This window comes from Macrotis lagotis, chromosome 7, assembly GCF_037893015.1.
Source record: "Macrotis lagotis isolate mMagLag1 chromosome 7, bilby.v1.9.chrom.fasta, whole genome shotgun sequence".
Classification (NCBI taxonomy): Eukaryota; Metazoa; Chordata; class Mammalia; order Peramelemorphia; family Peramelidae; genus Macrotis; species Macrotis lagotis.
Window position 1 is genome coordinate 88,661,844 of NC_133664.1, and position 14,518 is coordinate 88,676,361.

At 38.9% G+C, this 14,518-nt stretch overlaps 1 protein-coding gene across 8 annotated transcripts in view; it reads right to left on the reverse strand.

Moving 5' to 3' along the window:
- The window catches only part of RBM33 (RNA binding motif protein 33), a 166,521-nt gene extending 152,295 nt beyond the window's left edge, over positions 1 to 14,226 (reverse strand). For 5 of the 8 annotated variants that reach the window (XR_012470034.1, XR_012470033.1, XM_074193284.1 and 2 more), the window contains exon 1: positions 13,925 to 14,226. Coding sequence is in view for 6 of the 8 variants with exons in the window: in XM_074193284.1 (XP_074049385.1) it covers positions 13,925 to 13,973 (49 nt within the window). In the remaining 2 variants the exon portion in view is untranslated. The remainder of the gene's footprint in view (positions 1 to 13,924) is intronic. The other 3 variants (XM_074193288.1, XM_074193282.1, XM_074193287.1) reach the window with 2 other exon arrangements.
- Positions 14,227 to 14,518: the final 292 nt, after the last annotated feature.

A 14,518-nucleotide genomic window follows, 5' to 3' on the forward strand; every position in this document is an offset into this window, starting at 1 on the left:
AAATGATAGGCGGGGGAGCAGAACTAAGGTTTGGGGAACTCCTGTTGCAACTTTAAGATAAAAAGATGAGCCAGCACCACCAACATTCCTATCGCTACTATTCAGTAAAGTCCATAAGTCCTGTAGATAACAGTGCCTCAAAGACCACCAGTCCTAGACCAGGTCATCATCTTTGTGAGGATAATACAACCTGGAAGCTGCTGCCTCTCTGTAGGTAATAGAACAGAACACAACTCCCTTTTCTCTCTCTTTCCATGAATAACAAGCAAAGGAAGAACCAGAAAATAAAAGTTCTCACCACCAAAGTCACCATCATAGGCACCATCAAATTATTCAACATCAGAAACTGATATGATTTTATCACTGGAAATGAAATCAAAGGAGACATATTACTCTCTTGCTGCTGCATCCTGAAATCACAGAACCTTTCCATCTGACTTGCAGCTGAAAACTGCTATAAATGTAATTTCCCCATTAGAAGTGCAAATTCATTGATAACACACATTATCTTTCTTTTTCTACTAAGCAGTGTTTTGTAAGTAGTAAATGTTTAATAATTTTTTTCTTCAATCATTGCCATACATAATGTAGCTTGGTAATAAGACTGTATGACACAAAATATTGGATGGAATAACCAATGATACATGGCATTTATATTCTGGCTCAATTCAACAAATATTTCAGCTAGTCAATGTGTCATTTCATCTCTTTTATCAGTATGGTATAGTGGAAAGAAAACTAAATTTGAAATTAGAGGATATGCGTTCAAATTTTAATTCTTCTCTCTCTAGTTCTATGTGACCCTGGACAAGTCACAATCTCTCTGGGTTTCAATTTCCTCATTTATAACAATATTGAATTTGATTGTCTCTAATATCAACAAAGATCAATGGATTTTGCCGCTACTTAACTGTGAAGAGATTAGGTCTCCATATTGGAGATATTGCTATGCCTTTATAACTCAAATCCTTTAATTGCTACCTAAAAACCCAGAAGTTAGAAGAAGTAAAATTGAATGTCATCTAATACAAACTGTTTATTCTACAAGCAAGGAACCCATACCTCACTTCATGCATTACAGATGAAAATAGGGTGAGGATATTATTAAGTGTACTAAAGTTATGATCTAAAGTAAATTTTCTGAGCTAAGAAATTTGCAAAAAAGATTCCTTTATCATGTTACTTAAAAACAGACTTCAATTTGCCTGTCACCAGTCTCCAGGACAGCCTCTAAACAAAACAGTCATTGCCTTAAATATTTATTTTCTGGTAACGATTACAGAAGTAATCATATTAATTTCATTAGTTCTTAATATAAATCATTAAAATTGACACTTTCCAAAAGACTGGGTGTTCATTTTAAAATTCATTCATTCAACAATTAAGTGCCTACTATGTGGGACTTAGATACTGGCCCAAAAATGGAATATTCCCTGCCCTTAAGTTTAAAATACAATGGGGAGGGGGGAGAAAGGTGAGGAGGAAGGAAGGAGATGGGAAGGTTTCAACAGAAGTAAAAAAGCAATATATACAAAATAATTTTTGAGTAATGGAATTAACATCCAGAAGAATGAGAAGAGGCCACAGGAAAAAAGAGGCACTTGAACTGAGCTCCTTCTCTGTAAGAAGCTGGAGATTCCAAGAATCAGAGGTAAGGAGAAGAATGAATCGAGAGATGAAAGGCAGTTTGTGAAAAAACAAGAGACAAGAGATAAAATATGAACGGAAAACAACAAGTAGTTTGACTGAAACACAGGGACTGTAAATTGGAATAATATGGAAGGGTAGAAAGTGTATAACTAAAGACATATTGGCGAAAGATTCCAGAGGAACCAGTAGTTGGTCTAGAGTCACTAGAGAGTCATTGAAACTTTTTATGGTTAATGGATAGGAGAAAGGAGAGACTTGAAGCAGGCAGGTTTGTAGGCTGCTGCAATAGCTCAGGTACAAAAGAGAGAGAAAAATAAAGAGAGAAAGAAGAGAGAAAAATAAACTCACTTTTGAGGTTTAAGGGAAATAAGTAATGATTACAGAAGTTACCTGTGTACATACTGTCATACTCCCAGTATAATGTAAGCTCCATAAGGGCAGAATCAATGTCCTTTTTGTCTATATTCCCATCCCAAAGCATAGTGCTTAGCTCAAAAGAGACAATGTGCAAAACCGTTTGTTAAATTGAAATGACATTTAAGCTACTATGAGTATTTCATGAATATTAGTTCCATTCAATGAACTCAGATGCTGGTTAATTTGTGGGTGCTCAAAGTACAATTAGCAACTTTCCCTAAATGGCTTTGCTATAAAGAGAGTACTATGAATCCCTAACTTTAAAAGCATACAGGCAAACAAATCTCAGGGTGTGTTATACCCAAAATGAATGCTTCAAAAGCTGAGTATTAAACTAGATCATAACTGACTCCTCAAACACCAGGATTATGGAATTCAACTATAAAATTGCAACCAAGCAGGGAATCACTCTTGAAAACGCTCAAGTAGAGCCAAGATAAAGGTGCAAATAACATTGACACACATCACCATTACATCCCTCCCCATTCTCTAGGAACAGAACATACCTGTCTATAGGCTTTAAGCCTGAGTTATAAGTCAGTTTACACAGTTACCAACTAGCACACATGATTTTAAAAGTGAAAAAGAAAAACCCAATTTATGCTTCACTATTGGTAAAATAAGGACATACCCTCCACTCCTGCTCTGCCCATAGATGAAGCTTTGATAAAAAAAAAAGGTAAATTATCAATTCTCCACAACAGAGGTACAATGTACAATTCAGAAAATGGCAAAAGATGAACAAATCTTTACTATATACAGAAGAAGGGAAAAAAAATAGGAAAAGGAAAGAGAAGTATTTTAGTTTTAGAGGGAAAAGTTTGAAAAAGCCTTGAACTTTAGGTTTTAGATTCTCGTTCTTCAATGGAATATAATCAATATAGGTCAGAATTCCTATGTACCAGTTTCAAAACCCTTTAAGAAAAGTTGTGATATCATGATATAAAATGCTGATCAAAAAAGCAGGTTGTTTCTTAAAACACTGAAAATTCTAATTTAAACAGAGATTAGGAGGCACAGTCAAATCTAAGACAAAGTTCCCAACTTTGATGCCTCAGGGGTTCTGACTGAGATGAGTATTACCTTTTCACACCTATGTCACTTTTTCCCATGATTTGTAAACTCTTCCTGAAACTTCCTCCTCGATCTTGGCACCTTAAGTGAATACCAAAGAAGAATATAAGCTGTCCATTGATTATCTCTCCTCCATACAGGACAGGTTCTTTGGTCATAAAGTCCTTCAGTAACATATGTATGCCTCTTCTCTTGTGATATTCTTCTTAATATGTTGCTACTTATTTATCTACATGTTTCTCCACTGCATTAAAGGTAAGTCATAACTGCAATTCTTAATGGATTGCAATATTTTTCAAATCACAACCATATAATCTCAATGAAAAATAGTGATTTTTAAAAGATGGATCCTTATATTTTAGGGAAAAATTTAGGTCAATAAAAACACCTTATCCAAAAGGCAACCACCCTGTTTTCCTCCCACTGCTCAATTCTGGGCCTAGTTCAGCTCACTATCCATCTGGGGAGTCTGTCCAGTAAGTATTTTTTATCCACTTGGTTTTTCCTGTGAAGAAATTAGGTAAATCTCCTGATAATAGATTTCACTTAGGAAATTCTTCAATATTCCAAGGATTGATATATTTGTCCCAATATCATCTACAATCCGAGATGTCTGGAGGAACTAACCATCAAGAACTAACTAAACATCAGGAACTAACCATTTTATTGCATTATACACCCTCCATGATTACATGATGACAAATATAAATATGTCTCCTTGTTTAAAGCTTAAGGGGTCAAGGTTCTCTCTGATGTTCTATTTTTAAGGAATCTTGCATGATTTTAACATACATATGAAAAACAATTTTCTGGATAAGTGTATTTTAAGTCAACTTCCTTTTTAAGAAGTATTAAATAAAACATTTATCAAAATCAACCAATAATAAGTACAATGGAATCATGTATGCTTTATATCTTTCAATTAACTGCATAAATTTAAAAATGTGGCTTTTCTTTAGCAATGGCCTTAAAAGTTGTGTCTCTTCAGAATATCCTTGAGTCTACAAGAGCTGCACTTCCCATCTTGGTTTTCTTTAGTATTATTTCTACTTCCTGCTGCAACAACCTCTAGAGTTGTGAAGTCAAGAGTCTGGATAAATCAGGTCTACTTCAGACAGATAAATGAGTTTGTTATAGAGATCTTTATAGTTCTTTGTAATTTTATTTTTGATAAATTCAATGTCTTACTAGCAAATTTAGCACAAGAATGAAGATAGTGTCTGAATTTAAGATTTACATATGATCAATGTAACAACAGCAAAAGGAATTTTTTTCTCTTTGTAAGCAAAAAATTAAGAAACAAAGGGATAGAATCTTTGGGTAAGATAAATAATATCAGAAAGGTAAAGCTATTCAGTTCTTATTTAATTTCTATTTTTTTTTTGCCAAAGAGAATGACCTTTTCTCAGTAAACTACAAAACCAAATTGATAAAAAAAAAATAGTAGATACAATAAATAAAGAATAAGAGAGCACTTAACTGCCCTGGAGGAATTCAAGTCAACTAGCCCAGATGAACTACTTCCTCTAGTATTGACAGATGTTTCTGCTACACACTATCAATAATATTTGAAAGTCCATAAGATATAAGCAAACCAAACACCAATTTTCTTTTTTTTTTATGGGTGGATCTCATTCTTTATGATAAATCCATCACAAAAGTTATTTCCATATTTTTCCACTGTCGCCATTGCTGATCACAACTCCCTCCTTTCTTAGTTCTCCACTACCATGTACTCTATTTTCTCTCTCCTTTCACTATGACTCTGCTGTAGGGTAGCTGAGTGGCGCAGCAGACAGATCCCTGGTCCCGGAGCCAAGCCCTGAGCCCCCTTAGGCCCAGAATCCACCTGGCCCTGTGGTCCTGGGCAGGCCTTCCATTCCCAGCCCCTTGCAAGAAGTAAGAAAGAAAATGTGTTATATCTGGCCACTCTCCCCCCTGTGGTCCATCCTCTCCTCCTTTATTCCCATCCCCACCCCTTCCCCCTGCTCCCCCCCTCCTTCTTACTCCAGATGTCTATACCCCATTGAGTATATATGCTGTTTCCTCTCCTAGCCATCTCTGATGAGAGCAAAGTTTCCCTCATTCCCCCTTGCCTCCCCCCTTCCATATCACTGCAATAGCTCATTGTAATAAAAAAAAATCTTATGTGAAATATCTTGGACTATTCCCCCTCTCCTTTTTCTTTCTCCCATTCCATTTCCCTTTTTTTCTATTGACTCCATTTTTACACCATATTTTATCTTCGAATTCAGCTTTCTCCTGTGCTTCAACTATAAAAGCTCTCTCTACCTGCTCTATTAACTGAGGTTCATGAGTATTATCAGTGTCATTTTTCTATGCAGGAATACATGCAGTTCATCCTCATTAAGTCCCTTATATTTCCCCTCTCTCCTCCACTCTCCATGCTTCACCTGAGTCCTGTATCTGAACATCAAACCTTCTGTTCAGCTCTGGCCATTCCAAAAGGAACCTTTGAAATTCCCCTGGTTCATTGAAAGTCCATCTTTTTTCCCTGGAAGAAGACATTCAGCCTTGCTGGGTAGTTCATTCTTGGCTGCATTCTAAGCTCTCTTGCCTTCCGGTATATTGTATTCCAAGCCCTACGAGCTTCCAATGTGGCTGCTGCTAAGTCCTGTGTGATCCTGACTGCAGCTCCACGATATTTGAACTGTATCCTTGGCTGCTTGTAATATTTTCTCTTTGACTTGGGAGTTCTGGAACTTGGCTATAATATTCCTAGGGGTTGGTTTTTTGGGATCTCTTTCTCTGGGGGATCGGTGGATTCTCTCCATTTCTATTTTGCCCTCTGCTTCTAGAATATCAGGGCAATTTTCCTGTAGTAATTCTTTGAAAATGATGTCAAGGCTCTTTTCCTGATCATGACTTTCAGGTATTCCAATAATTTTCAAATTATCTTTCCTAAGTCTGTTTTCCATATCAGTTGTTTTTTCAATGAGATATTGCACATTTTCTTCTAATTTTTCATTTTTTTGGTTTTGAAGTATTGATTCCTGATTTCTGTTAAATTCATCAATCTCCCTGAATTCTATTCTTTGTCTGAAGGATTTGTTCTCCTCAGAGTTTTCTTATCTCTTTTTCCATCTGGCCAATTTTGCTTTTTAAAGCATTTTTCTCCTCAATAACTTTTTGAACTGTTCTATCCATTTGACCTAAGCTGGTTTTTAGCATGCTATTTTCTTCAGCATTTTTTTGGATTTCCTTGACTAAGCTGCTGACTTCATTTTCATGTTTTTCCTGCATCTCTCTCCTTTCTTTTCCCAGTTTTTCTTCCAACTCCCTCATTTGATTTTCAAAGTCTTTTTTGAGCTCTATCATAGCCTGAGCCCAATTTCTGTTTTTCTTGGAGTCTTTAGATGCAGGAGCTTGTGCTTCCTCATCTTCAGACTGAGTATTTTGGTCCTTCTTGGGCTCATTTGCAAAATATTTCTCAATAGTCTTCTTTTTGTTTCTCTGCTTGCTCATTTTCCCAGCCTGGGCCTGGTTTGGGGTGTTTCTTGAGCTTTTGGGACACTCCCACAAGGGTCTCTGTGTGTGCAGCTCTGTCCTCCCTCCTGGTCTGTGAATGACCATAAGCGACCCCCTCTGCCACAGGGCCGAGGTGGGGGGGGCCCTGTTGTTCTATGGGGGGGCCTAGACTGCGATCAGGATCTGAATGTGTTCAGAGCCCCAGAGTCCTGTTCCAGTGGCAGAGGACAGAGCTCTGCAGTCTCTCCTCACTCCCCTCCCTCAGCTCAATGGGCTCATGCCCAGGGTGTTCCTGCTTACTGGCTCCGCCTGCTTCTGTTTCCTGGATCAGGGCTGTGTGCCCTGAGGGCTGGGCTCCAAGTGCTCTCTCTGGCAGAGGTCCCCCGCTGTTCCCCCACTTTGCCGGTGCTCCCCGGGGTGCAGCTCAGGAGACTCCCCCGCTGCTGTGAGCTGAGACCCCCAGCGCCCTGGGGCTGCCTCCGGGAGGCTGAGGTTCTTTGGCTCTGGCGGGCCACCCCTCTGGCGTGCTGCCTCTCCAACCCCGGGGAGCAGAGCCTTTCTGCTCTTTTCCAGGTTACCTTGAGTAGGAGAACTGCCTCACTGGGTCCCTTTGTGGCTTCTGTCTCTCGAAAGTTTAGTTAGAGTCCTTAGCTGATGAATTTTATCAGAGAGCTCCTAAGACTGGATCCCTTCTTGTCACCATCTTTGCTCCGCCCTCCCAAACACCAATTTTCAAAAAAGAGAAAATAACAGAGCTTTTTAACTTGAAGTCACCGAATATAACTTCAGTTTCTGGGAAAATTCTCTAATAGATAATGTCAAACATCTAAAAAGTGAAGCAGTGATTATGCAGAGACATGTCTTCATCAAGAATAGGCAATGTTTTTATCAGAGTGGCTAATATGACAGAAAAAAATGATAAATTTGGTACTGGAAGGGGGAAAACCGGACACTAATAATGCATTGTTGGTGGTCTATTGGTGTTGGGGAACTGATCCAACCATTCTGGTGAGCAATTTGGAACTAGGCTCAAAGTTCTATAAATCTGTGTATACCCTTTGATCCATCAATACCACTGCTAGGTCGATATCCCCAAAAGCTAATAAAAATGGGGAAAGGCCTCTCAGGTACAAAAATACTTATAGCATCTCTTTTTTTGTGATAGGCAAAGAACTGGAAATTGAGGGGATGCCCATCAAGTGAGGAATGGCTGAACAAGTTGTGGTATATGAATGTAAAGTAGTACTAACTGTGCATAAGAAATGAATAGAGAAAGTAGATTGCAGAAAAACCTGGACTTACATAAACTGATGCTGAGTGAAGTGAGCAGAACACTATAAACAATAACAGAAACATTATGTGATGTTCAACTATGACAGACTTAGTTGTTTTCAGCAATGGAACAATCAAAGATAATTCTAAAAGATCTGGGATGGAAAATACCATCTACATCCTGAGAAAGAACTATGGAGTCTGAATGCAGACCAAAGTTTATTATTATCACTTTTTTGTTATTTTTTCTTCCTCATGCTTTTTCCTTTTTGTTCTGATTCTTCTTTCACAACATAACTAATAGGAAAATATGCACAACATGATTGTGTATATAACCTAAATAACATTATTATCTTAGGGTAGGGGAAGGGAAAAAACTTTATAAAAATGAATGTTGAAAATTAACTTTATATACATTTTGAAAAAAGAGAGAAAGAAAGGAAGCTATGAGAAGATGGTCAAAGGGAGTCCACAAGATTCAGAAAAAAGACATTTAATTTGGATATACTTGTGATTTTCATTCATAGAAATAAAGTAATTCTAGAAATTATTTCACTTTATTTTCATATTATGCCTGTGAGTTGGGGGAGAGCAGATATAATCACACATAGAAACCAAACAATATGTTCAGGAACACACAGGCAATAGCAGAAGTCAAACCCCTTAGCAAATAACCTGATATGGGAGAAACAGCACTACATTTGTGGTCAAGTTCAACTCTTCATCTTACACACCTTACAGGGACACTGTGAGAAGCAAATAAAAACGAATGAAAGCAAACAAGAGTAAAGAAAATGCATGTGTGAAAGTTTATATACATAGTTCCTTGTAATCTATAATCACTAAATAAAACTTTTTATTAGGTGCACACATATATTAAGCTTCACTCAATATTAATGACCAAAATATTATCCCAGTTGTGACATCTTTTAATCTTATATAACTTTGACACATATATTAGAGGCACCCTGTTAGCAAATAGCCTCAAAGGTCATATTCTGTTCTTTTGACTCAAATATTTTATCATCAACAAGAAATAATAATAATAGTGAGATTTTTGTGTATTCCTTACTTGTCAGCCATATGATGATAAAGAAGCATTGAATGGGCACTGTACAGCAAGAGCAAAAAATCCTCAATGATGAGAAAACAGACTCCTCAAATTTAATAATTATTAGTGCATAATAGGTGAATGGTTCTATGCTAAGTGGAAGGCAGGGAGGGGGGGAAAAAACCCAAAAAACCTTACTCAAGTTTTCTTTCATGTTCTACTGAGCTTTACCAAATTTTTTAGAATAAAAAGAAAACTTGGAAGAGGAAAATAGGCACTAATGACTTCAGAAAGCAGCTCAAGAAAGGTTTTATTGAGGAATTTGTGGCATTGGATACATTAAAGATCAGGCTGGGAAGTAAAAATAAGGCAGCTAGATGATACAACAGATTAGAGCAGGGCTGTCCAGCCTTACTTTTAAAAAATTTTTAAACTACAGACCGCATTTTAGACAGCCCTTGATTAGAGTTTTAGTCTTGGAATCAGGAAGATCTGAATTCAAATTTGGCCTCAGGCACTTTCAGTAGCAATGTGAAGCAGAGTCAATTAGAAAACAGCTCTCTGCTTCAGTTTCATCATTTGCAAAATGAAGATAACAGCACCTATAACCCAAAGTTGTTTGCAAACCTTTATTAAGTGATATTATTACATGCTAGTTAATATTATTATATAGAAGAAGAAGAAGAAGAAGAAAGAGGAAGAAATAGGGAGAAGAGATGATAGTGGTAGTAAACCCACCCATAAAGACCAGATAGTAGGAAGAATCACCACTGGGGGCAAGATCTCAACTTGCTTTTTCACACTTAGACTGAACTACTCACAGGCCTTGAATGAAATGGAAGTCAACCACTCTGTTGCTTCTGATAAGATGAAAATGACTGGGATGACCATCTACATTGGTACCACTCCCCAAACCCTTTGGTCTTCTGTCTGCCCTGTTACTATGCAGTATGGGCCTGTTTCTTACCACACTATCATTGAAACCTCCAAGCCTTTCCATCTCAATTGTAGCTAAACCTTTTACGTACTGATTCCAAGAGGGAATGCCTTGAGATCAGGATATTTAGCACAGTGCTTGGCACATGGTGAGCACTTAAATGCTTCTGCCTTCGTTTATTCCCTCATTCATTCATATTTACTTAAGGTACATTATGGGTTAAACAGGATTTTGTGGATTGGTCTAGGAAACTATGTCTCTGTTGCCCAGTGTTCATTCCTCAAGTAAGAAAACATATGTTAAGAATTATGCAAACTTTAAACTATCACACAATGTTAGCTACTATCCACTCCCACTTTCCAAGACAACTTCCAACTGTTTTTTTGAATTCCAGACAGAAAACCCCTCCTAAACCAGGAACTAGTGGTACCAAGGACAGCTATCTAATTGAGTAAAATTACTTTTTCTAAGTATTTTCCTATTCCTTATTTTTCAAATATTAAGCAAAACTAGTTGAAAACTAGGTGGTGCATTTTCATATGAGTAACATTATTAGTAACATATTAGTAACATTACAACTAAATCATCAATTTAATACTTAGGTTCTTCGATAACATATCACATGCCTAGGAGTTATACTCTGATCAAGCTCTGATTAAGGGCTACAAAAAATGACTATTCTGTCCCCAAACCCCTATAATAGATAAAAAAAGAAAAAAGAAAATAGTTACATACTCCAGGATTCATTCTGAGCGTGCAACTCTAGTAACTGTGCTTTTCTAGAGCAAACACACTGACACTTCAAAAGAAATGAAAGGTATGATGAAATAGAGATGAATTAAAATTTGAGTTCTTGTGCCACATGTCAGATTTATCTGCAACCAACTGCTTTAGACATAGCTAGACTATAGAGGCCTCATCTTTAAAATAGTCCAAACCTGAATCAGTTTTATATACCTTTTTTAATCAAAATTGATTTTCAGTTATAAGTAGATAGCAAAGGAAAATCACAAAAACCTCAGGAACATTAAAAGATTACTAGCAGTGTAGAGCAATGGAACAATTTTAAAGAGAACTGATTGTGAATATTGGTTTACCCAGTTACTAGCTATTGCAGGTACAGATAAAAACCATCATTTACTAAGTGCTTCTTGTGTTTGAGGTGGCATTAAATTTAGGTGAGACACAACCCCTGCCTTCAAGAATCAGTTTTAAGAAAAAAGACACACACACTAAGTAGTATAAAAATACAGTTACATGACAGATCAGAGAATTGCAAAATAAAATCTAAGAGGGATTGGAAGAAGGATTTTGGGAAGCCAGGGATGGAAATCAAAGAAAGCTTCAACCAGTCTACAGACATTTATTAAATGCCTGAAACACTCCAGGTATACTATTAGCACTGGGGATAGAAATACAATGAATGAAACAATTTCTAAGCTCAAGGAAATTATATTTTAAGTCTTCAAAAGCTGGGTAGAGAATCAGTAAGTGAAGATGAGAAAGGGAGGAATTCCTGGCATGAAACAGTAGATACAGGAACAAAGGCCATGTTTAAGAGTGAAGAAAATAACAGAAATTAAACAAAATGTAGAATGTATGGGGGGGGGCATAATGCTAGTTTCAAACAGTAGATTTTGAATGTCAAATGAAGAGTATGAATTTTACATGATAGAAAAATAATTACTACAGACTAGGGCAGCTAAATGGCACAGTGAATACAGCATCGGCCCTGGAGTCAGGAGTACCTGAGTTCAAATCCATCCTCCACTTACTTAGTTGTGTGACCTTGGGCAAATCACTTAACCCTACTGCCTTAAAAAAGAAAAAGCTCGACTGTCAAGATTAAATATACTTTCAAGTAACTGTCAAGATTTAAGTATACTCAGAAGAAATAGTTCTTAGCTTACATCTATGTTTAGTATAACACAGTACTTGAGAATTAAAACAAAGTGGATGAAAAATCCAAATTCAGGTTTAGGTTTCAAGAATGATTCAAGACAATTCCAAAGGAACCATGACAAAAAATGTTATCCACCTCCAGAGAGAATTCATGAACTCTGAATGCAAAATGAAGCACATTTTATATTTTTCTTGTTTTTTTAAAAATCTGTGGTGTCATTTCAAAATGGCTAAAATGGAAATGTTTTGCATATTTTCTTGTCAATATCAAATAACTTATCAAAGTCAATATCAAATAACTTATGTGCTCAGGTGAAGGAAGAGAACAAGTTTGGAACTCAAAAATTTTTTAAATGATTGTTAAAAATTTTTACATGTGATTGAAAAATATTAAATGAACTACATATATATTTTACTTTTTTGCAAGGCAATGGGATTAAGTGGCTTGCCCAAGGCCACATAGCTAGGTAATTATTAAGTGTCTGAGGCCGGATTTGAACTCAGGTACTCCTAACTCCAGGGGCGGTGCTTTATCCAGTGTGCCACCTAGCTGCCCCTCTTCTTCAAGTCTTTTTTTTTTAAGGTTTTTGCAAGGCAAATGGGGTTAAGTGGCTTGTTCTATCCACTGCACCACCTAGTTGCCCCTATAGAAATACATTTTTACGAAAAAGTTGTACATAAGAATATACTGGAATTCCTACTGAATGAGATACTCAAAAAGTACCCTTTAAGGAAAGCATGGACTTGGTGAAATCTATTTTGCCTGGGAAGAGATTTTTTTTGTGTTTCAAGAACTGGAAGGGACCTTGGAGCCCTTATTTTAGAGATAAAGAAATTTAGAGGAAGATGATACAAGTCACAGACAACAAACTGAAGAAGTAAGATTTTAAAACACTTTTTCTGTCTACAGATCAGCATGCTTTCCCTTAAACCACACTGCCTACTTCTAGTTCTCAAAGATCTGGATATTCACGTTCACTTAGGTAAGTTATCTCTCCTTTAATGAAGTAAACTATTACTGAAATGGAGCAATTGCCCTGATTTACCACTATTTCAATAGAAACATATGTCAAAAATCTGGAACTTAGCAGTGTTAGATAAATCTATTTTTTTAGAGAACACACCATTGACACATATCCATAGAAAAGGGGGCAAAATAAAAAGTTTGGGCAAATCACTTAACCCCACTGCCTTGCAAAATAAATAAATAAATAAATGCCTAAACATCTTTTCCAACTTTGGGGGGAAGAAAAACAATGCAGCTTTGGGTGTGAGAAATCACACTTATTTTCAAGATCTATAAATCTTCAACTCAAATCTTGACTCGTGATTTTATGTTGGAAAATAAAAATCGATCTACTAAAAGATACCAAAAATGTTACCCTCTATTTCTCCATTCATCTTTTTAAAAAATTATTTCATGTTGCAATTTAGACTTTATTGTGGATTAAGCTGAGCTAAGAATTTCTACATTCCACTGGAACGTAAATTAATATGATTACTGCCAATTAGTACAAGGCATTTTTTTCAATCTGTCCTCTCCAAACTGGTCCCATTTCTCAAAAAAATAATCTTTTTCTTTAAAGATATTAACTTTCCACGTGGAATTTGGGGAGGGGGAGAAGAGTTTCATTGAAAATGTTCAAAAGAAAAGCTTTAGACTGTTTTAGGAGAAAAGATCTAGAAAAGGTTATCTGTGGTAAAAATGACAAACTACGGTTCTAAATACTCCCCCTTCCGCTCTCCCCCCCCCATTAAGAAGGCACAGATAAGTATTAGAAGGGAAATTCAGTTTCTAAGGAAGCATTTGACAAGGAAAAATGGAAAAAGAAATTGCTCTTTTTGAATAGCACACAACCGCAGCCGCGTCCACTTCAAAGTCCATGCCCCGGACGCAGGGTTTCCCAGCGATGTCTGGGGCCATCGATCGGCCGAGCGACTCCCCCAAATGACATTTGGGGCCCCGGGGGCGCGGGGCGGGGGAGGGGCGGCCGGAGCCGTTCCACTAGGCCCCTGCAACAGACTCAGCCCCTCGCCCCCCCCAGCTGCGGACACCCGGAGGCCGGGCGCCCGGGCCGACAGCGGATGGGGCCGGCTCGGGCCCCCCAACGCCTCGGGGCGGCTTCACTCACCTCCGGCTCCGGTTCCCGCTCCTCCGCCCGCGCCCAGGGCAGCCGCCATGGTGACTCCCGAGCTCGGCTCTCGGCCTCACCCCCACCAAGCCAGCTGGCGGGGAGGACGGGCCCGATCCCGGGCCGAGGGGAGGGTGGAAGGCGGGGGGGGGAGGGACGACCCGAGGCCCGGGGCAGCAGGGCGGGAGGGGGAGGAGAGAGGAGAGGCCGGGGCCCTTCGCGGTCCACGCCGGCCCCTTCTCCTCCGCAGGAAGAAAACAACAAACTAGCCCAACATGGCCGCCGGCTGCGCTCCTCCGCCGCCGCGGTGCACTCCGGGATGCCGGCGGACCTCGGCGGCCCGGGCCCGGGTTGGCTCCCGCCAGCACGTGCTTCCGAGCTTCAGTCGGGAACCGCAGCCGGCGCGATGCGCACGCGCGAGGGCGAGGGGAGTTGCGCGCGCGCGCGCGCGGAGCTCCGCAAAGACCGGATTTCTCCGGGTGAGAGAGGGCGGGCTCGGCCGCAGGGGGACCGCGACTGAGCGCCCGAACCCCCCCCCCCCGCGGGCTGGGAGAGCCGCTTTGCGGCTGCCGGCTCCGCGCTTTACGGCGGGAA